The sequence below is a fragment of the Chlorocebus sabaeus genome, chromosome 3, assembly GCF_047675955.1.
Source record: "Chlorocebus sabaeus isolate Y175 chromosome 3, mChlSab1.0.hap1, whole genome shotgun sequence".
Lineage (NCBI taxonomy): Eukaryota > Metazoa > Chordata > Mammalia > Primates > Cercopithecidae > Chlorocebus > Chlorocebus sabaeus.
The window spans coordinates 38,150,501-38,171,734 of record NC_132906.1 but is presented as its reverse complement, the minus strand read 5'-3'; the positions used below and the strand labels follow the sequence as shown (position 1 = coordinate 38,171,734).

General features: G+C 33.4%; 1 protein-coding gene across 2 annotated transcripts in view; it reads left to right on the top strand.

Moving 5' to 3' along the window:
- DIAPH3 (diaphanous related formin 3) overlaps nt 1-21,234 on the top strand; it is a 506,525-nt gene that overhangs the window by 245,416 nt on the left and 239,875 nt on the right. For both annotated transcript variants that reach the window (XM_073014378.1, XM_073014377.1), the window contains 2 exons: nt 11,544-11,638; nt 15,978-16,079. In XM_073014378.1, the coding sequence (XP_072870479.1) occupies nt 11,544-11,638; nt 15,978-16,079 (197 nt within the window). The remainder of the gene's footprint in view (nt 1-11,543; nt 11,639-15,977; nt 16,080-21,234) is intronic.

Below are 21,234 nucleotides of genomic sequence, written 5' to 3'. Positions count from 1 at the left end.
GTTGGCATTCCTTTTATGAAAATTTCAGAACCTCCTCTCCTTCATAATCACTTTGATCTAAACTCATCCCTTTTCTACAATGCAGGCCTGCCAAGATCCCCATGGATAGTATGGTGGCATTGATGTATTGTTTAGTAGTCAATTCTCTATTTCTGGGCACTGCTGTTTGCACATCTCTGCCCCTGTCAAGTTAGGAGTCACCAAGTGATGTGCTTGGACCAGTGAAGATGGGAGTGGAGATAATGTCACTTTTTGAGTGGAAGCATTTCATTGGTGGTTGAAGAAGTTCCCCCTGGCACCCAGAATGGCATTCAGAGCGGTGTCCATCATGCTGATGTAGGGATCATAATTAATAGAGCTCTGCATTTCTGGTTTGATGAACATGTCATCTTCATGAGAAATAATTTGTGTGTGTTGCTTAGACCACAGAGATTTTGTTTGTTTTTTGTGTGATATACATACTTTAGGGAATTTCCCTCCCAAAAGAATTTGGTCTCAGTTCAAAGCACTGTGTTTTGAACTATGTCAGATAATGTCAAAAAGTTCTGTGTCTGTGATCTAAAGAGATGATTTTGTTTTGAAAAATGTTCATGAACTGCATTACTATTTAGTAGTGTTGATTCTAAATAGTCTTGTAGTAGTTTCTGAAGAAATATAATGTTTAATAGAATTCTTTCTGGATGGGTCAGCTGTGATAAGTTAGCCTAAATGTCCATCTCAAAGTTAAATAACTTTTTGAACAAGGTTATTTATTTATGTATTACAGAACATGTTCTACATGGGCTTTCAAATATAGTTAAAACAGCCAATAAATACTGATTACCTTTGTTTATTAGTTCTGTATTTGGCCCTTTAATCTTCACTACAATCCCACCAGGTGGGTATTAGCATTGACAGTATAGATAGGGAATCTGGTGGGTGTAGCAGTTAAGTGATTTCAATAAGATTGCTCATTTTGAAAATATTTTAATGTTTATATAGTTTAATGTATATCTGTTCCTTTTTACAGATAACAGAATAACGTTTTTATGGAAAAGGATCCTGTTTGCCTTGTTTCATTTAGCTAGAGTATATATATCCTGTTCATTTAATTGAGAAACATGTTTTAAAGTGTAAGATGAAAAGATACAGAATTTATACCGTGTCATGTTATGATGTAATCCATTTTAAGATTATTCTTGCCCTCTCTGATGGTAGCAGGCATTATGATTTAAGCTTTAAGAAGATTTAGGAGCCTATAATCTTTATTGTAATTATAGTTTGATTCACAGCTGGTTTTTGTCATGAAATTTAGAGTTTTGAGAGTCTGAATTCTGAGAAGAGTCTTAAAACTGTTTTAGATTGAGATAAATTGAAATAAAACAGTGGTCAGTAATAGAATACTGATACTGAAATGGAGAGGTTCATTTCTAAAGTTGATTGAAGAGAAATATTATGGTTGTGTACTAGATTAGAATTTGGGAGAAAGAATCTAAAAGTCATTCATTTGTCTACTTGTTTATTTAAGAATGTTTTTGGTTTCCTATATTTTTGAGTTCATAAAGGTTTTGGCCAAGATTTTGGGCCCATCATGAAGGATAGAATTCCAGGCACTCTAGGATCAAGAGAAGGCTCAGGAGTTTTGTGAGATTCATTTGTTTTACCAGATTTGTTTACATTGGCAGTAAGAGCTGTAAAAGGAGGAACCCTGGAATGTACAAATTATCATCAAGGTTTAAATATTTATAAATTTCCTAGCAAAAAACAAGCATGACTGGCTCTAAAATCTGTACACTTTACGCTTTCAAGCTGAATCCAAAGCTTCCTATTGGATCTGAATAGTCATCTTCTGAAAGATAAAGATGTATGTTAGTAAAAAGATTCCTTTTGATCGATCTCTTGGACACATTAACTGAATATCTCTCATTTTCAGTAACTTGAAGTATTTAGAAAATGTATATTTGTCTTCTGAATTGTCTCTTAGTCATCAGGTCATTTTCAACCCTTGTATTTTTTTTTGTCCTTAGTTGTTATAACAAATGCTTTCCAAAAGACAGTTTATTCATAAACTATTTTTTAAACCCTAGTTTGATCTTTATATATGTGCTAGGTACTAGTTTAATTATAGAATATCTCAAAGGAGTGAACAAATGACAACTATAGGAGACAGTAAAAGAATATTCCATATGTAAAGCAAATTCTACTATCACCATTTTATCTTTTCTGCTTTTTCTTGTATTTATTATTTGCTATTATATTTATCATTATGTTATGCTATTTGTTTATCTTATGTATTTGTTTGTTTATTTATTTTTTTGAGACAGAATCTGGCTCTACTCTGTCACACAGGCTGGAGTGCAGTGGCATGACCTCAGCTTACTGCAGCCTTCACCTCTTGAGTTCACTCTCATGCCTCAGTCTCCTGAGTAGCTGTACAGGTGTACACCACCACACCTGGCTAATTTTTGTTTTTTTTTAGTAGAGACAGGGTTTTGCCGTATTGGCCAGGCTGGTCTTGAACTCCTGACCTAAAGCAATGCACCTGCCTCGGCCACCCAAAGTGCTGAGATTATAGGCATGAACCACCACACCTGGCCTGTTTTCTTTTTTATGTCTGAATAGTATTCCATTTTGTATATATACCACATTTACTTTATCCAGTCCTTCATTGATGGTCACTTACGCTGATTTCATATCCTGCCTATTGTAAATAGTATTCCAGTGAACATGAGAATGCAGATCTCTTTGTGATACTGATTTTATTTCTTGTGGATATATATCCAATAATGGAATTGCTTGGTTATATGGTAATTCCATTTTGAATATTTTAAGGAGACTCCATACTGTTTTTTAATAATGGTTTACTACTTTACATTCATACCAAAAGTGTATAAGAATTCCTTTTTCTCAACATCTTTTCTAACACTTGTTATCTTTTGTCTTTTTAAAAACATTTTTGTGGGTACATAGTAGTTTTATATATTTATGGGGTACATGAGATGTTTGGATTTGGGCATAACAATAGCATCATGGAGAATGGGATATCTATCCCCAAGCATTTACCCTTTGTGTTACAAACGATCCAATTAAATTCTTTTAGTTATTTTTAAATGCATGATTAAATTATTATTGACTATAATCACTCTGTTGTGCTATCAATTAATAGGTCTTATTCATTCTTTCAAATTTTTTGTACCCATTAACCACCCTCACCTACATCCCACCACCCCGACTCCCCTACAACATTTCCCAGCCTGTGGTAACTGTACTTCTACTCCTATCTCCCTGAGTTAAATTATTTTGAGTTTTAGATCCCACAAAGAAGTAAGAACATGTGATGTTTGTCTCTCTCTGCTTGGCTTATTTTACTTAATATGATGATCTTCAGTTCCGTCTATGTTGTTGCAAATGAGAGGATCTCATTCTTTTTTATGGCTAAATAATACTCCATTGCATAGTATGTCCCACAGTTTTTTATCCATTTTTGTCTTTTTGATAATAACCATTCTAACAGGGGTTTAGGTGGTATCTCATTGTGGTTTTGTTTTGCCTGTCATTGATAATTAGAGACGTTGAACCTGTTTTAAATATACCTGTTGAACGTTTGTATGTCTTCTTTTGAGAAATGTGTTTAGGTCTTTTACCCACTTTTTATTTTGGTTAATTGTTTTCTTTTCCTTAAATTGTTTCAGTTCTTTATATGTTTTAGATATTAATCCCTTATTAGGTATATTGTTTACAAATATTTCCTCCTATTCTGTAGTTTGTCTCTTCACTCTGTGGATTATATATTTTATGCAGAAGTTTTTTAAGCTTGGTGTAATACTGTTTGTCTATTTTTGCCTGTGCTTTTGAGGTGATAGTCAAAATTTTATTATAGAGACCAATGTCCTGGAACTTCCCCCCTCTTTTCTTCTAGTAGTTTCTTAGTTTTGGTTCTTACGTGTAGTAGTTTCTTAGTCTCTTTTTCATTTTGAGTTTTTTTTTTGGAATCCATTAACCATCCATCTGCATCTCTCCCCACTCCCCTACTACCCTTCCCAGCCTGTGGTAATCATTCCTTCTTCTCTATCTCCCTGAGTTAAATTGTTCTGATTTTTAGATCCTACAAATAAGTGAGAAATTGTGATATTTACCTTTCTCTGTCTGACTTATTTCACTTAACATAATGATCTCTAATAGTTGGTAGCTGTTGTACATGGAATTTTCTTGATTACTTTTTCAGATAGTTTGCTATTAGTGTGTAGAAATGGTACTGATTTTTATGTTGATTTTGTGTCCTGAAATTTTACTGAATTTATTTGATCTAACAGTTTGTTGGTGGAGTCTTTATGATTTTTTTAATTTAAGCTTGTTTTCTGCAAGCAAGTACAGTTTAACTTATTTCTGCCTTTTTTTTTTTCTCTTGCCGAATCGTCCTGGTTAGGACTTCAAGTAATATGTTGAACAGAAGTGGTGACAGTAGAGATCCTCATCTTCCAGATTTTATAGGAAAAGCTTTTAACTTTTCTCTATTATGATGATAGCTGTGTGTTTGTTATATATAACACGTATATTTATTGTGTTGTGACAAATTTCTTCTATTCCTAATTTGTTAAAATTTTTTATCATAAAAGAGTGATGAATTCTGTCAAATTATTTTTCTATCTATTGAAATGATTATATGATTTTGTCCTTCCTACTGTTAATAGGATGTGTCACATTTATTGATTTACATATTTTGAACCATCCTTGCATCTCCGGAATGAATCCTATTTGATCATGGTGATTGATCTTTAAATTCAGTTTGTTGAGAATTTTTGCTTCAGGGTTAGTGACAAGTAGTTTTCTTCTGTTGCATCCTTGCAAGTTTTGGTGTCGGGGGAATGCCAGCCTTGTGGAGTGAGTTTGGCAGTATTCTCTACTCTTTTATTGTTGTTTTGAATATTTTCATAAGAATTGGTAATAGTTTTTACTTACATGTTTGATAGAATTAAGCAGCGAATATATTAGATCCTCAGCTTTTCTTTGGTGAGAAACTACTTATTACTGATTTCAGTTTCCTTACTGGTTATTGGTTTATTCAGGTATTCTATTGTTTTATAATTAAATCTTGATAAGTTATAATTTTCTAAGATTTTATCAATTTTTTTTCTAGGTTATCCAATTTATTGATGTATAAGAAATCATTCAAAATAGTCTCATGTAATTCTTTTTATGTTTGTGGTATCAGTTGTAATATCGTTTCATTTATGACTATATTTATTTGAGTCTTCTTAGTCTAAATAAACATTTGATTATTTTGTTTATTTTCCAAAAATCAACGTTTTGTTTTTTGTTTTCTTTTTTCTTTCTTTATTTTTTCTTTTTTAGTATTTTCTAGTCTCCATTTCATTTATTTCTGATTGGATCTTTAATACTTTCTTGCTTCTAATAATTTTGGGTTGAGTTTGTCTTGTTTTTCTAATTCCTCCAGGTGCAATGTTAGATTGAGATTTTTTTGTTTTTTAAATGTAGACGTTTATTTCTGTAAGCTTCTCACTTAGATCTGCTTTTGCTATATCCCATATATTTTGGTATGTTGTGTTTCCCTTTTCATTTTTCTAAATAAATTTTAAAATTGAAGACTTTTAATTTCTTCATTGACCCATTGGTTATTTAGAAACATGTGTTTTAGTTTTCATGTATTTGAAAAGTTTTTGAATTTTCTTCTGTTATTGATTTCTAGTTTTATTCCATTGTGGTCAGAAAATATACTTGATATGATTCTAGTCTCCTTAACTTTGTTGAGACTTGTTTTGTGGCGTAACATATGATCTCTCCTGGAGAATGTTCCACGTGCAGTTGAGAGAAGGATGTTGCTTCTGATTTTGTTATATGAAATGTTCTGTAAATATTTGTTTGGTCCTTTTGACCTAGAGTTCATATTCTATTTAATGTTTTTTGATTTTCTGTCTAGATGATTGTTTTATTGCTGAAAATGAGGTGTTGAAGTCTCCTAATATTATTGTATTGAAATGTATGTCTCCCTGTAGATCTATTTGCTTTGTATATTTAGATTCTTTGGTGTTGGATACATAATATATATATGTACACATACACACACATATATATATATACATATTTTACAAGTGTTACATCCTTTTGCTGAGTTGATCACTTTATTATGTAATATCCTTCTTTGTTTCCTTTTACAGTTTTTGGTTTAAAGTATATTTTATCTGATGTTAATATAGCTACTCCTGTTCTCTCTTGGTTTTCATGTGCATGGAATATCTTTTTCTATCTTTACACTTGGTTTATATGTGTCTTTACGGGTAAAATGAGTCTTCAGTAGTCAGCATATTGTTGTAGTTTTGTTTTGTTTTCATTCAGCCACTGTCTTTTAATTTGAGAATTCAATCCATTTAGATTCTAGATAATTATTGATAGTGAAGGACTTATAACTACCATTTTGTTGATTGTTTTCTACTTGTTTTGTAGATTCTTTTTACTTTCTTCCTTTGTTACTGTTTCCTTTCTGGATAAGTGATTATTCTCTAATAGTATGTTTTGATTTTTTGCTTTTGATTTGTAGTGCATTTAGTGTAGATTTTTTGTGGTTATCATGAGGCTAACTAAAATATTTTTAATAGTTAAAACAGTTTATTTGAAACTGATAACCTTGATCACTTATAAAAAAATAAGACTATGTGTTAATTGTACTCTCTCCTTCAATTTTGAATTTTTGATGTCACAATTTACATCTTTCCATATTGAATATTCCTTAACAATTTATTGTAGTTACTGTAAATTTCAATAGTTTTGTCCTGTATTCTCTCTTTTAAAGATATAAGTGATTTTACATACCACCATTACATTATTAGAATATTCAAAATTTGACTATATACTTACTTTTACTGGTGAGTTATACTTTCAGATATTTTTGTATTTCTCATTATCATCCTTTCCTTTCAACTGGAAGAATTTCATTTAGCAATTTTTATAAGACAGTGCTGTTGATTGTGAACTTCCTTAGCTTGTGTTTGTCTGGGAAACTCTATCCTTGATTTCTGAAAAATAAATTTTTATGGTACAGTATTCTTAGTTAGAAGTTGTTTTTCTTCAGTACTTTTAATATGTCATCATATTTTCTCCTGGCATGTAAGGTTTCTGTTGAGAAGTCTGCTGTTAGGTATACTGGAACTCTCTTGTTTGCTTTTTTATTATTTTCTCTTGTTGCTTTCTGGATCCCCTCTTTGTCTTTGATCTTTGACAGTTTGATTATAATGTAATGGTAGTAATGGATTCAATCATACTGGATACCTTTTACCTTCTCATATCTGGATATTTATATCTTTTTCCAGGTTTGGAAAGTTTTCTGCTGTTACTTTTTAAAATAAATTTTCTACAGTGTTATCTCTCAAACCTCAATGACACGTTTTTGCTCTTTAATGCTGTCCCATAAATTTTACGTTTTCTTCATTCCTTTTCATTCATTTTTCTTATTCTCTTACTGTATACGTTTAAATGAATTGTCTTTAAGTTTACAGATTTTTTTTCTTCTGCTTGATCACTTCTACAGTTGATATTCTCTATTGAATTTCTCATTTTGTACCTTGTGTATTTTAGCTCTAGTATTTCTGTTTAATTTTTAAAAACTATTTTCTTTGTTAAAAATTACTGTTTTTTTTTTTTTTCTTGAAGTTCACAGAACTTTTTTTTTTTTTGGTTTTTTAAATTATTATTATACTTTAAGTTCTAGGGTACATGTGCATAACGTGCAGGTTTGTTACATATGAATACTTGTGCCATGTTGGTGTGCTGCACCGATCAACTCATCAGCACCCATCAACTTGTCATTTATATCAAGTATAACTCCCAATGCAATCCCTCCCCCCCACCTTCCCACAATAGGCCCCAGTGTGTGATGTTCCCCTTCCCAAGTCCAAGTAATCTCATTGTTCAGTTCCCACCTATGAGTGAGAACATGTGGTGTTTGATTTTCTGTTCTTGCGATAGTTTGCTGAGAATGATGATTTCCAGCTGCATCCATGTCCCTACAAAGGACACAAACTCATCCTTTTTTATGGCTGCATAGTATTCCATGGTGTATATGTGCCACATTTTCTTAATCCAGTCTGTCACTGATGGACATTTGAGTTGATTCTAAGTCTTTGCTATTGTGAATAGTGCCGCAATGAACATACGTGTGCGTGTGTCTTTATAGCAGCATGATTTATAATCCTTTGGGTATATACCCAGTAATGGGATGTCTGGGTCCTATGGTACTTCTGGTTCTAGATCCTTGAGGAATCGCCATACTGTTTTCCATAATGGTTGAACTAGTTTACAATCCCACCAACAGTGTAAAAGTGTTCTTATTTCTCCACATCCTCTCCAGCACCTGTTGTTTCCTGACTTTTTAATGATTGCCATTCTAACTGGAGTGAGATTGTATCTCATTGTGGTTTTGATTTGCATTTCTCTGATGGTCAGTGATGATGAGCATTTTTTCCATGTGTCTGTTGGCTGTATGCATGTCTTCTTTTGAGAAATGTTTGTTCATATCCCTTGCCCACTTTTTGATGGGATTGTTTGGTTTTTTTTCTTGTAAATTTGTTTGAGTTCTTTGTAGGTTCTGGATATTAGCCCTTTGTCAGATGAGTAGATTGCAAAAATTTTCTCCCATTCTGTAGGTTGCCTGTTCACTCTGATGGTAGTTTCTTTTGCTGTGCAGAAGCTCTTTAGTTTAATTAGATCCCATTTGTGAATTTTGGCTTTTGTTGCTGCTGCTTTTGATGTTTTAACATGAAGTACTTGCCCATGCATATGTCCTGAATGGTATTACCTAGGTTTTCTTCTAGGGTTTTTATAGTATTAGGTCTAACATTTAACATTTTTTTTTTTTTTTTTTTTGTATTTTCTTGAAGTTTACTGAACTTTCTTAAACTACAGCTTTGAATTCCTTGCCAGATAGTTCATACATGTCCATCTCTAGTGTGCATCACTGGCAGCTTATTTTTTCCCTTTGGTGATGCCATGTTTCCCTGATTGTCTTTTTGCATTGTGGTCAAGTGTTGCTGTCTACATGTTGAAGAAGTAGATATGTATTCCATTCTTCTCAGTTTGACTTTATTTTAGGTCATCGTTCAACAGTAAGTCTGTCTAGGTTTTCTGAGTAGACCATCTGGTATGGATTGCTGTTGTTGGTGCAGTGCTAGGGAGTGCCCTAAGCCTAGAAGTGCTTTGGGTGGTGCAGCCCAGGCTGGAAAATTTTTGGCTCCCACAGCTAACCCAGCATCAGGCTTACTTTCTTGGTTCCTAATGCTGTTACAGTCCTGGGTGGTTCCTGAATCCCACGGCTGCTGTTGTCTGCTTGCCGCTAAGTATTTTCTGTAAAGGAAGGTCGCTGCAGTCATCTGTCAGTGATGTGGGCCAGAACTTGAGTTTTTCTCAAAGGACCATTGGATTCCTGTCTGGTACCAGTGTCAGTTTAGATGCTTAGATTGCAGGTACCTGTCAGGAATCAGAGTCCATGAGCGTTTTATAGTGGTAGATTTGTTGTTAAGCACAAAGGGAAATTTATATGTTCACTTCCCTCTCTATTTTTCAAGTAGACAGTCTCTTTTTTTTTTTTTTTTTTTTTTTGCTCTACTGCCTGACATTGGGGGAGGGATTGATATGGGTAATGTAAAACATTCTTTACATCATCAATGTTTCTTTTTTAGTATTAGTCTATAGCAGCTACTATGATTTTTTACTTGTTTTCTCTCTTTTGAACGTATTTTCTTTCACATATGGCTAGTTCAAATTGATGTTTCTGTGAGGGTGGAGAATTACTGGAGAGCCCTACTTCACCATCTTCAGTGATTATATTTTTTGCATGTTCTATTGTCTGCTATGGAGTTATCTTTTGTAGTTTTACAAATCTCTACTACTTTTTTTTTTTTTTTTTTTTTTTTTTTTTTGAGACAGAGACTAACTGTATCGCCCAGGCTGGAGTGCAGTGGCTCAATCTTGGTTCACTGCAACCTCTACTTCTTGGGTTCAAGCGATACTCCTGCCTCAGCCTCCCGAGTAGCTGGGACTACAGGTGCATGCCACCACGCCTGGCTAATTTTTTGTATTTTTAGTAAAGACAGAGTTTCCCTGTGTTAGCCAAGATGGTCTTGATCTCCTGACCTCGTGATCCGCCTGCCTCTGCCTCCCAAAGTGCTGGGATTACAGGCGTGAGCCACCACGCCTGGCCAAATCTCTATTTACTCTTATACCATTTATATATTTTATGTTGTTCTTGGGATATTAAGGATTACAGACATCTGTGAGTTTTATCATAATTATTTCATATTTAAGACTTCTTGGGTTCAGAACTGTGTGTATTGGTGATATGAACACAGATGGTGCCCTTGTTAACCTGTAGGTAGTACATGATAGTCTCACAAGTCAGGAATACAACCTCAATACAGAAAAGAAGCTGATCCTGTTTTCTGAGTTTTATAAAAAATAGTCATCCTTTGATATCAGAGGGATTGGTTCCAGGACTCCTGATGAATACCAAAATCCACAGATGCTCAAGTTCCTTATAGTCAGCTTTTACATTTGTGGTTTCTGTATCTTTAGATTTAACCTACTGTGGATTGAATTTGATCCACAGTTGGTCAGATTTGTGAATGTGGAACCCACAGATATGAGGTGTTGAACATAGTGTCTTTATCTAGAAATACACATCCTAGATGACATAGACATTCATTAAATAAAAAAGAAAAATAATAGGCTGTTGATTTGCAGGTGCTGAGTATGGTTAAGAAGTGACATCTTGAATGTAGAAACATAATAGTAGAATAAGGGGTGAACTAGCAAAAGCATTGTATCTGTTGCTGTGAAAATATCCTTCTACTTCAGTAACTTTTGAGAAAATCATTATAATAGTTAATATAAGAGGCATCAAGAAAGATATAAATAATGTTTAGAATTCTCAGTAATAACATATTACACTATCTATTACATTTGGATAGTTTTCAATGAGAATTTGTTTTCTAAAATTGGATATTTTAAGCTTTGGTTACATGTAAGATTTCTCTAGCATACTGTTTACAATGTTTCTGAATAGTGAAGTGCTACTATTACTTGTAAAAGTGTTAATGTACTGCTTAGCAGTTTTCTTAAAATACTTTTTGCTGAAGTGTTTTCTAAGGCTAGAAGAGATACAAGCAAATAACACGTATGTTTAGACAAATATTACATGCACCTATTGTGGTTTTCTCATTATTTTCATTACAATGTGTTGTTTTTATTGTGTACCTTATTTCATTTTTTGTTATCACATGAAAACTGGCATCATTCTTATGGTAGATAAATAACTGAGCATTTAAAAATCAACCTTGGATCCAGTGCAATAATACAAGACTGTTGTTTAAACACTAGTTTTAAAACTGGAGAAGAGTATAAAATGTGGTAATGGAAGTTTCCCCCATAATAATTATATTAAATGTTTGAATTCTCTTGTTTTCTGAATTTATTTTTGATTTTATAAATAGAACTACATCTGAAATACTTTTTTAAACCTTATTCATTATAAACCTTTCTCTCTTTCTCCCTCTTAGCAATCTTCCTGAGCTCTTTTCGGGTGCCATATGAGGAAATCAGAATGATGATATTGGAGGTAGATGAAACACGGTTGGCAGAGTCTATGATTCAGGTAAACAAACAGGCACAGCTTAAATTTCAATATTTCATTGCAAGCTTCTCATTAAATAGAAATCTGTAAGTGAAGCAAAATTCTTCACCCAAATCATTCAACTGGAAAATCATTGCTGCATAATTAGTTTTAGCATAACTTCTGCATTGCCAGGAGAGGAAGCTGCATCTTCTCTTAACTGCTCATGAAATATAGTGCTATCAAATGATTGCATTTTAAGTATTTTAAGTTATTGTTTCTGAAAGGAAAATTGTTTAATTTTATGTTTTTATTTTTGTTATACTTTAGATTATTAATGTGTTACTTAATATTTGTTTCTATAGCCCTTTTAGAATGTGTTTTTCTTTGGCTTATGAAGATATTATTATATGGTTTAGAAGATCGAGGGAGTTTTCATTTATAGTTACTTTTACTAACAATTCTTGTTTGAGTCATTTGGGCTCCTATGAGTATTAGAGATTGTTTACATAGTATTCTGAATTTATTCAGAAGGCTAGAAGATTTTTGTTAATGATTTTTATTCATAGTATTTTCAAATGAATGCTAGCATCATGTTGAAGTTATTGCTGAGTTCCACATAAGAAATCAATAATGTATATCTTGATAAAATTTAAAGTTGGAGAATCAAAACACAAATTATATAGTGAGAGATTATCTTCAGCTTACCATCTTTTGTTCTGATAGTGGAGATATTTAGGAAAATGATTACTTAGCAATAAAAAGAAACCAAATACTTGTTAGTGCCAACAAGCAATTAAAATTATTTTGAACATTTTAACTAATCAATAAATTATATCTTTGGAAGTTGTTCTAAGTTTTGCCTTTCCTATCTTGTCTTCTAAATGTAGTGGTCATAATTTCACTAGTGATTTGTGCTGTGAGTCTCTGAGACTCATAAACTACTTGATTCAGCTGCTCTTATTTAAGCATTTTTTTCTCTTTCACTTTCTTTTTACTGGATTTTCATCTTCATTCATGTTGATTATGTGTGTGCCTTCTTGCTGGGAATAGATTCCAACTTCCTTAAATAAAATTTTTCTACTTAATACTTGTTTGTATTTCTTATAATGAATTAGTTAAATATTTACAGAGTAGCTTTTAGCTTGATTACATGAATGTTTTAAATGAACACGTCGTTTTGTTATATAATAGAAAAGAGATGATTTGCTTTTTAAAATTCATGTCCAAAGTACATTCAGCTCCATATATTTTGTAACGTATTAGTTTTTTATTGGTACTGTAACAATTCACCAAAAACTTATTTGCTTAAAATAATACAAATTTATTATCTTACATTCCTGTAAAACAGAAGTCTGGTATTGGTCTTACTATGCTAACATCAAAGTACTGGCAGAATGGCCTGTGTTTCTTTTTGTAGGCTCTAGGGAAGAATCTGTTTGTATTTCCAGCTTCTCATGGTTGTTCATACTCCATAGCTAATAGAACCATTCCTGCATCTTCCAAGCCAGCAATCTTGCATTCTTCGATTCCTTTGTCTCACAGTCACATCTCCCTCCAGCTCTATTGTTTTTCTCTCTTCTACTTTTAAGAACTTTTTGATTACATTGGATACATCCAAATAATTCAGGATAACCACTCTAAGGTCAGCTGATAGCAACTTTAATTCCATCTATAACCTAAATTCCCTTTGCCATGTAACTTAATATTTTCATAGGTTTTGGTGATTAGTCATGTACATCTTTAGGAATGGATGTCATTATTGTGCCTATCATACTTTCTAAATATAAAACCAGCCTTGGGTATTTCTAAAATGTAAAAATTTATTTTGAACATATATAAGGTTTTAATATATTCATTAAAAAGTAAAAATTTCTTGCTATTTTAACTCTTAATTTTAAAAGTATAGTCCTCATTTTAATGTGAAGAACTTCCTATTTGACCAGGGCATGGAAACAGAGCTTTATGTTGTAATAATCATGATTTTGGTTCTTTGTGTTCACTGTGATGGTTATATTTTGACATATTTAGTTGCTTAATCGTATATATGTACAGGTCAGCAGTATGTCATTGTTTTGCCATTTTTCATGCCGCTTTTCCACATCATTTCTTACCCATTTACCTTTGTTTGTCACACCAGTCATTTATTAATTCATTTTGCAAATAGTTTATTTTATGCACCATATCCAGGACATTGTATTAGGCTCAATAATTTTTATTTTTTTATTACCTTTGTTTTCTTTTTGAGACAGAGTGAGACTCTGTGCACTCCAGGCTGGAGTGCAATGGTGTGATCTCAGCTCAGTGCAACCTCCGCCTCCTGGGTTCAAGCTCTTCTTCTGCCTCAGCCTCCTGAGTAGCTGGGATTTCAGGCGTCCGCCACCATGCGCAGCTAATTTTTGTATTTTTAGTAGAAATGGGGTTTTACCAGGTTGGCCAGGCTGGTTTTGAACTCTTGATCTCAAGTGATCTGCCCGCCTTGGCCTCTCAAAGTGCTGGATTACAGGCGTGAGCCGCAGCACCCGGCTGTATGTTAGGCTCAATAAGAATTAGACTTGATCTTCTTGGAATTTATGATTTGGCAAGGGAAATGATATTTACATACATAATTGTAAAGCAAGGAAAGCAAAGTTTTAAGATTGGTTTAGACCTATAGAATATGTTGAGGGCGTATGCTTTGTGAGTGTACGTGTGGAGGCAAGGGTACGTAAAGGTTGAATAAGTATAGATGTAGAATAGAGCAGAGGAGTTGCATGAAAAATGTAGTGAGAGGCAATTGTTTTGGCAGTAATAATACTGTGGGCTGTGAGGGAAGCTGGGCATGTGTGCATATCTGTGCAGAATTTAGCTGAACAGGAGCTTAAGATTTGCAAAGGGTATGGGGAATTTGTAAGGGGAGAAACAAAGGGAGATTGCGACCATGCACTTAAAATCACAATGGTATTTTTATGTTAGAATGTAAAATTAATGAAGTGAAAAAATTAAAAAAATTTGGATTAAAGATGAAAGTCTAATTATATATGAGATATTTAGGGGGATTTGATTGTCATCTAAAAGGATGCTAAAGAAATTCAGAAGCCTGAAGTAATAAAATCTAACTCACAATCCAGCTGTCAACTAGAATGGGTCAAAAGAAAATATAAATAATCATGTCTTTTGGTCTCAAGCAATTCCACTAAGAGAAATTTCTGTTTATGTGGGGAAATCATATACTTTTATTTTTATTCAATTTGATATTATTAATAGTGAATACTTGTCTAGGGATGATCTTAAAATGCCATTTTTGTTTTGTTTTGTTTTGTTTTGTTTTTGGCCAGTTAACCAAGTTTTTGTCCAAAGGTACACAGTGAGTCAATAACTTACTCTTTGATCTAATTGCTTTTGATGTATAACATTCTCTAACAGTATTTTTAACTAATAACACCTTTGGGGAATTTCCCCCCATAAATCTATATAGCATGATTTAGGCTTAATTATAGTTTGTATTCGACTTTGGGTTTGTACAGAATTTACTTATGCTGTAATTTGGAATTGTGAGCACCAACCACTCTTTTTTATCTTTAATGCACTAACTTCTTGTAACACTATTATAGTTGACTGTATTTTGATACAGAGGATCTATATAGACTTTGTCCAAGGGATTGTTTAATCATTTAAGTTCTATCAGGAAGACATAGTCTTGTGTATTCCTTTAATCTTTCTTCAAGTAGTTCTGTTGTTTAAGTGTGTGGCTTACTTAAGTTTCTAAAGGACCTCTACATGCCTTTTATCTGCAAGGTATATCAATCATCATGTGTCTTCAACACCTTTTAAAATTTCTTTCACATCAGAAAAGTTACTTTGTTTTAGAGACATCTTCAGTTTTTAATATTAAAACTGTAATCCTATTAGTAAATCTTGCAAGCACTGCCATTAAAATTCCCTTGATTTCTATTCTGTCCCTTCCCATGCCTTTTTGTAACAATATGATGATTTCTTTTATACCCCTGAGTGAAGTGTTAAAATATGTTTGGCTTTGCCTGAAATTTCTGACATTTAATTCCCTAAAACTGAAATGTAATGGACCACATTCATCCAGGTGAGAAAGCTGTTCCTTTGGTATAGGTTGAGTTCTCTTTCTCAATTATATAGCTAATCAAATAAACATTCAGTTTCAGTAGTGCTTGATTTGAATATATAATAACTCCAGGATAGAGAAATGGAAAATTGACTGTTTTCAAGATGCAGGGAATTTTCCTTAAGGCTTATTAGGAGGGAGGTTACCTAGAAATAAAACTGAAGATTAACTTCACTGGTTTTCTTTCAGTAGTTTTTAAATTATATTTTTAACATTCAAGAAGTACATTTAGTGAAGATCTTTCCTTCTGGTTTTAATTTTTAGAACTTAATAAAGCATCTTCCTGATCAAGAGCAATTAAATTCATTGTCACAGTTCAAGAGTGAATATAACAACTTATGTGAACCTGAGCAGTTTGCTGTCGTGGTAAGTACCGAGTCTCAGAGAGGATTTTTATACTGTGCCAAACAAGAGAACCTGTCAAGTGTTTTTATATCGCCAAATGTAAAAAAGCATGTAAGCAATCACCTACATTTCATATCCATCTTACTTTTTTTTAACTTAAGGTTATTCATGTGAAATTATCTTGATTTAAAATATACATTGAAACTCTGGCATTAAGTGAAGTCCAAAGGGCTTTTGAGAAGTATATGTATAATTTTTTTTGCTCTCTATTTAATGTCAAAATGTAAAATAAAACTGTACTTCTTATGAATAGAGAGGTATATTTGTGATTTATTCTAGAGCTGTGCATTCCAACATATTGCAAGAGTAGCTTCAGTTTCTCTTTCTGATCACTTACTTGAATTCAACTCATAGTAGACTGAAATTATAAATATAGTCTCTTTCTTAGCAATGAAGATGAAAAATGAATTCACTTTAGAAAATCTTTGAGGTACCTTGATAATCATCTTGTTCCAGCCTTTCATTTACAGAAGCTGGGGTCTAAAGAGGTGAAAAAGAATTTCCAATGGCATATATTAGCTGTATTGCAACTTAAAATTTTAAGATTTTTATCAAGATTTCTTTTCTGTGCTTTTTTATCCTACCGTCAAATTATTATTTTTAGGTTGGTTACACTTTGTCATTATAACAATATTATAGTGTTGTTTCTCTAGTAAGATTATTTTTCCCCTTTCATCGTCAGTTATATTAATAATCTCCAGGAATTTTGTTTGACAGAATTTTAAAAATTCAGGTTGATTTACTTAATAGCTGTGCCTGCACCTCATATTTGGCATGTTGTAGACATTTGCTTTTAAATTCCTTCCTATCTCTTCATAAACACACTCTACTCCTTGCTACCACCAAAGTTAAAAAAAAAAAAAAAACTCTAAATAGAACACAAAAGGAAAAAGCATGATTTTCCTTATTCACAGTCTATTTTTTTTTTTTTTATACTTGAGAGAGAATCTTGCTCTGTCACCCAGGCTGGAGTGCAAGTGATGCGATCTCGACTCACCACAACCTGCGCATCCCAAGTTCAAGTGATTCTCCTGCCTCAGCCTCCTGAGTAGCTGGGACTACAGGCGCCAACCACTACACGCAGCTATTTTTTTGTGTTTTTAGTAGAGACAGGGTTTCAACACATTGGCCAGGCTGGTCTCGAACACCTGACCTCAGGTGATTCACCTGCCTCTGCCTCCCAAAGTTCTGGGATTACAGATGTGTGCCACCCTGCCGGGCCTGTTCTAAAACTTTTAAACTCATTGTCTTTAAGAAAACAAAAAAAGTTTTTGCTTTTTAATCCAATTCTTCAGGGTATTCTCTTCCCTGCCTGCCCTTTTTCTGTCTCCTTTTTTCTGTATTTCCTTACTTGCTTTCTTTTCTATTATCTGGTCAGTTTGTCTATTTGACACTCTATTTGCCACGTCTTCCATATGAGAATAGGTGGTTAAGGGAGAATTTGCATTACATTTTAACCACAGACTATTTAGAGTGTTTGTTTTTACCTATGTTTTGACACTTGAACAATTTTGAAATATTTCCCATATACATTAAATCTGATACCATGCAGGGTTATATGAAAATGTCTATCTAACAAGTAGCTTTTTTTGTTTGTTTGTTTTTTGAGACGGAGTCTGGCTCTGTCACCCAGGCTGGAGTGCAGTAGCGGGATCTCAGCTCACTGCAAGCTCCGCCTCCCGGGTTCACGCCATTCTCCTGCCTCAGCCTCCCGAGTAGCTTGGACTACAGGCATCCGCCACCTCGCTCGGCTAGTTTTTTGTATTTTTTAGTAGAGATGGGGTTTCACCATGTTAACCAGGATGCTCTCGATCTCCTGACCTTGTGATCCGCCCGTCTCGGCCTCCCAAAGTGCTGGGATTTCAGGCTTGAGCCACCGCACCCGGCCACAAGTAGCTTTTTATGTTGCCTATCATTATAGTAAAGATTTAAAACTACTGTGTTCTAGTGATTCAAGAAGACTGCTCAAATTTGCAGATATTTTCAATTTACTTAAAATCGCCATATTATGCCTTGTTAAGAGTTCACATCAAAGAGCTTTGATTTACGAAGAGTGTACTTTTAGGGATCAGCAGTTAAAACAAATGTATTCCCAGATACCAATGCTAAAGGTAATAGTTTTGATTTTAAGATGGGAATGGACCACTTCCCTTTCAGGACATGTCAACTCAAACTTTATCTGGAATCTATACATTCCATGCTGGGTCATACCTGAGTGCCATTGGAATATAATTTGGAAAGAGTAATGGTGTTGAAAAACATCCTCTATAAGCAGTATGAACAATGCTTTAGTCACCTATTGATTATGACAATATACTCTTGAACAAATTGTTTTAAGTTCTGGTTTCTGTGGTACTAATATTTTAAAAGGTAATTGTATTGGTGGAAAAATCAGACTGAAAGTTGAGGAACAAAATGAAATATTTTTGTTTTGTTCTATTTTTTGTCAAGTAGTAATGTTCTTAGATTTTACCTTTTTCCATTTCTATTTTTCACCATTTCCAGTCTGGCTCCCACTACTTCTCAACTTCTGCTCTCCAAAAAGAAGTTGGAAACCTGCTTAAAGATCCAAACAATCCTTGATAATTAACTACCCCCCCGCCCCCGTCAAAAAAAAAAAACTGGACAAAGAGTGTTAGACAGTCTGGAATGTCTGAAATTTTCTGTACTCCTTTCTAGATTAAAAACTTTTGCTAACTTACTAAACAATGATGTGTTTTCAGTTTATCAACATTGTATCAGTAATACAGTAATTTGATGATTTTAAGAAATTGATTATAATTATCATGTATATTTCTGAAAGTCTTCCATAATATTATTTCATTTTTAAAGTAATAAACTTTTTGAAGTGTTTGTATAAAAAATGGGCAATTAACTTGAAGTGAACTAAACTCCCGATATCTACAAGACATCCTTGCCTTAAAAACATGTTTACTTCTTGATTTAGCCTAGATTTAAAGTACGTTAGAAATGTACTAATCATTTTTACCTCAGAAGTCATCACACAGTTAGAAATAAGAAAAAGTCAAGAGTTTGGGTTAACGTTAGTGCTTTCCCAGCTCCAAATAGGACCAAAGCTTGACTTTTCATTTGTTTTTCACTGAATAAAAATTAGCTCTTAACTCTTTCATGTTTAAGTTCCATAGACTGATGTTGTGATTTCTAGCAATTTCATTTGAACAAAAATTAGTTAAAATTCTACAATTTTTACTTGCCACTAAGTTTGTTTTCTTTTATCCAGTTATGTGAATTCATTAATTTGATTCACATTAATTACAAATTTTTCTGAAAGGTTGTGTTTATTTAAACTGTCACCCAAACTTGAGACAGTAGATTAAATTCAGTCAAGTTGCTTGCATTATATAATCAACTTTAATTCTCCGTAAGAATTAGTTAAAAAACATAAGGTGTACCTCCACCGGGACATTGATGTTTATTTATGTTATTTTCTTTTTGATAGGCAGGATGTAAAAGTAACACATCTAAAATATTAGTAACCAATGTCAATTAAGGTCAATTAGCATATATAGTTTGTATACTGGAAATGTCTTACTTTTTTTTTTTTTTTTTTTGTGATACGGAGTCTAGCTCTGTCATCAGGCTGGAGTGCAGTGGTGTGATCTTGGCTCACTGCAACCTCTGCCTCCTGGGTTCAAGTGATTCTCCTGCCTCAGCTACCCTAGTAGCTGGAACTACAGATGTACACCACCAAGCCCAGCTAATTTTTTTTTTGTATTTTTAGTAGACATGGGGTTTCACTATGTTGGCCAGGATGACCTTAATCTCTTGACCTTGTGATCCGCCCACCTCGGTCTCCCAAGGTGCTGGGATTACAGGTGTGAACCACTGTGCCCGGCCATATGTCTTACTTTTATCATGTATTACTTAGATACAGTTTTCCAGGGCTCTATATCCTATAGAGTATGGTATACAAATTTACTATGGGAACTATTATGTCAATTTCTATTAACTTGTATATCTTTGAAACTTCTGACCACTAAACCATGTAATATTCTTTTTTTTCATGTTTTCTGTAATATAGACTTTATGTTCATATTTATGTCTCTGTTGAAATTGGAAGCAAAATTATTTAATGCTGATATTACCTCTCTTTCTGGTTAAGAGTCTTAAATGTATATGTAGTAGACTTGGATACTTTTTGTGGTACTCAGTTCTTAGTCGTTCATCTGTCACTTATATAGTAATTCAGAAACTTAAGTTACCTTCTAAAACTGATCTCCTTGTGGTTCTTGTGACTGGCCGTGCACTCATTTGATCAGGATAGCTCTCAAGGTGTTCTAGGACTGATCATCCATGTGTGGGGTGAAGTAGTGCTGGTGACATGTGGTCGTAGGTTGACTTGTACCTGTTAGGATTGAAATCCAGTTATATGATTTCAAGGCCTTAGAGCTTAATTATATTATTGACTTTTTTTTTTTTTTGTATATGATCATATATTTATTTGTCCTATGTTTTCTAGGAGATTTTGGTATATGAAAAGTAACACATCAAAAATCCAATAACTCTCATTTAATGCTAAAAGACTAAGGATCCTGGCCAAATGGTGTTTTAGAGGAGTGCACTAAGAGGTGGTCTATCTCATGTAGTGGCTTGTAATGAATGAATAAGACCATTTACATGCTGTTTTTGTTTGTTTAGGTTCTGGGCAGAGGACAGTGAATACTGACTAATGTGCTTAATTTGAAGTATTCTTTTTCCTGGACAGTCCAGGACAAAATTTTCTTATGGAGAAATTGATTTATATTTGAGAGGCAATAGCCTTCTCTTTTACTCAGCTTTATTTTCTATCACTAGATTAACAAATGAAAATATACTTCGTCATTAATTGGAGTCATTGCTTGTGTCTCTTCTTGGATTCTTTCCATCCCTGTTTATACCCAACACCTTCTCGTCCATCTTTCCAAAATATTACCTACTTACCAAAGGTTGGTTCCGGTGGAGTAGAGCCTGACTTTAGTTGTATGACTGCATTTCTTGTATTTGTAGGCTTTCTTTGATCAATAAGCTATTAGGTAAAATCACTGTGCTCACAGTGGCATGATTTAACTGTGAGAAATGATTTATGTAAATATACAGTGGGATCAGAAGATTAGCT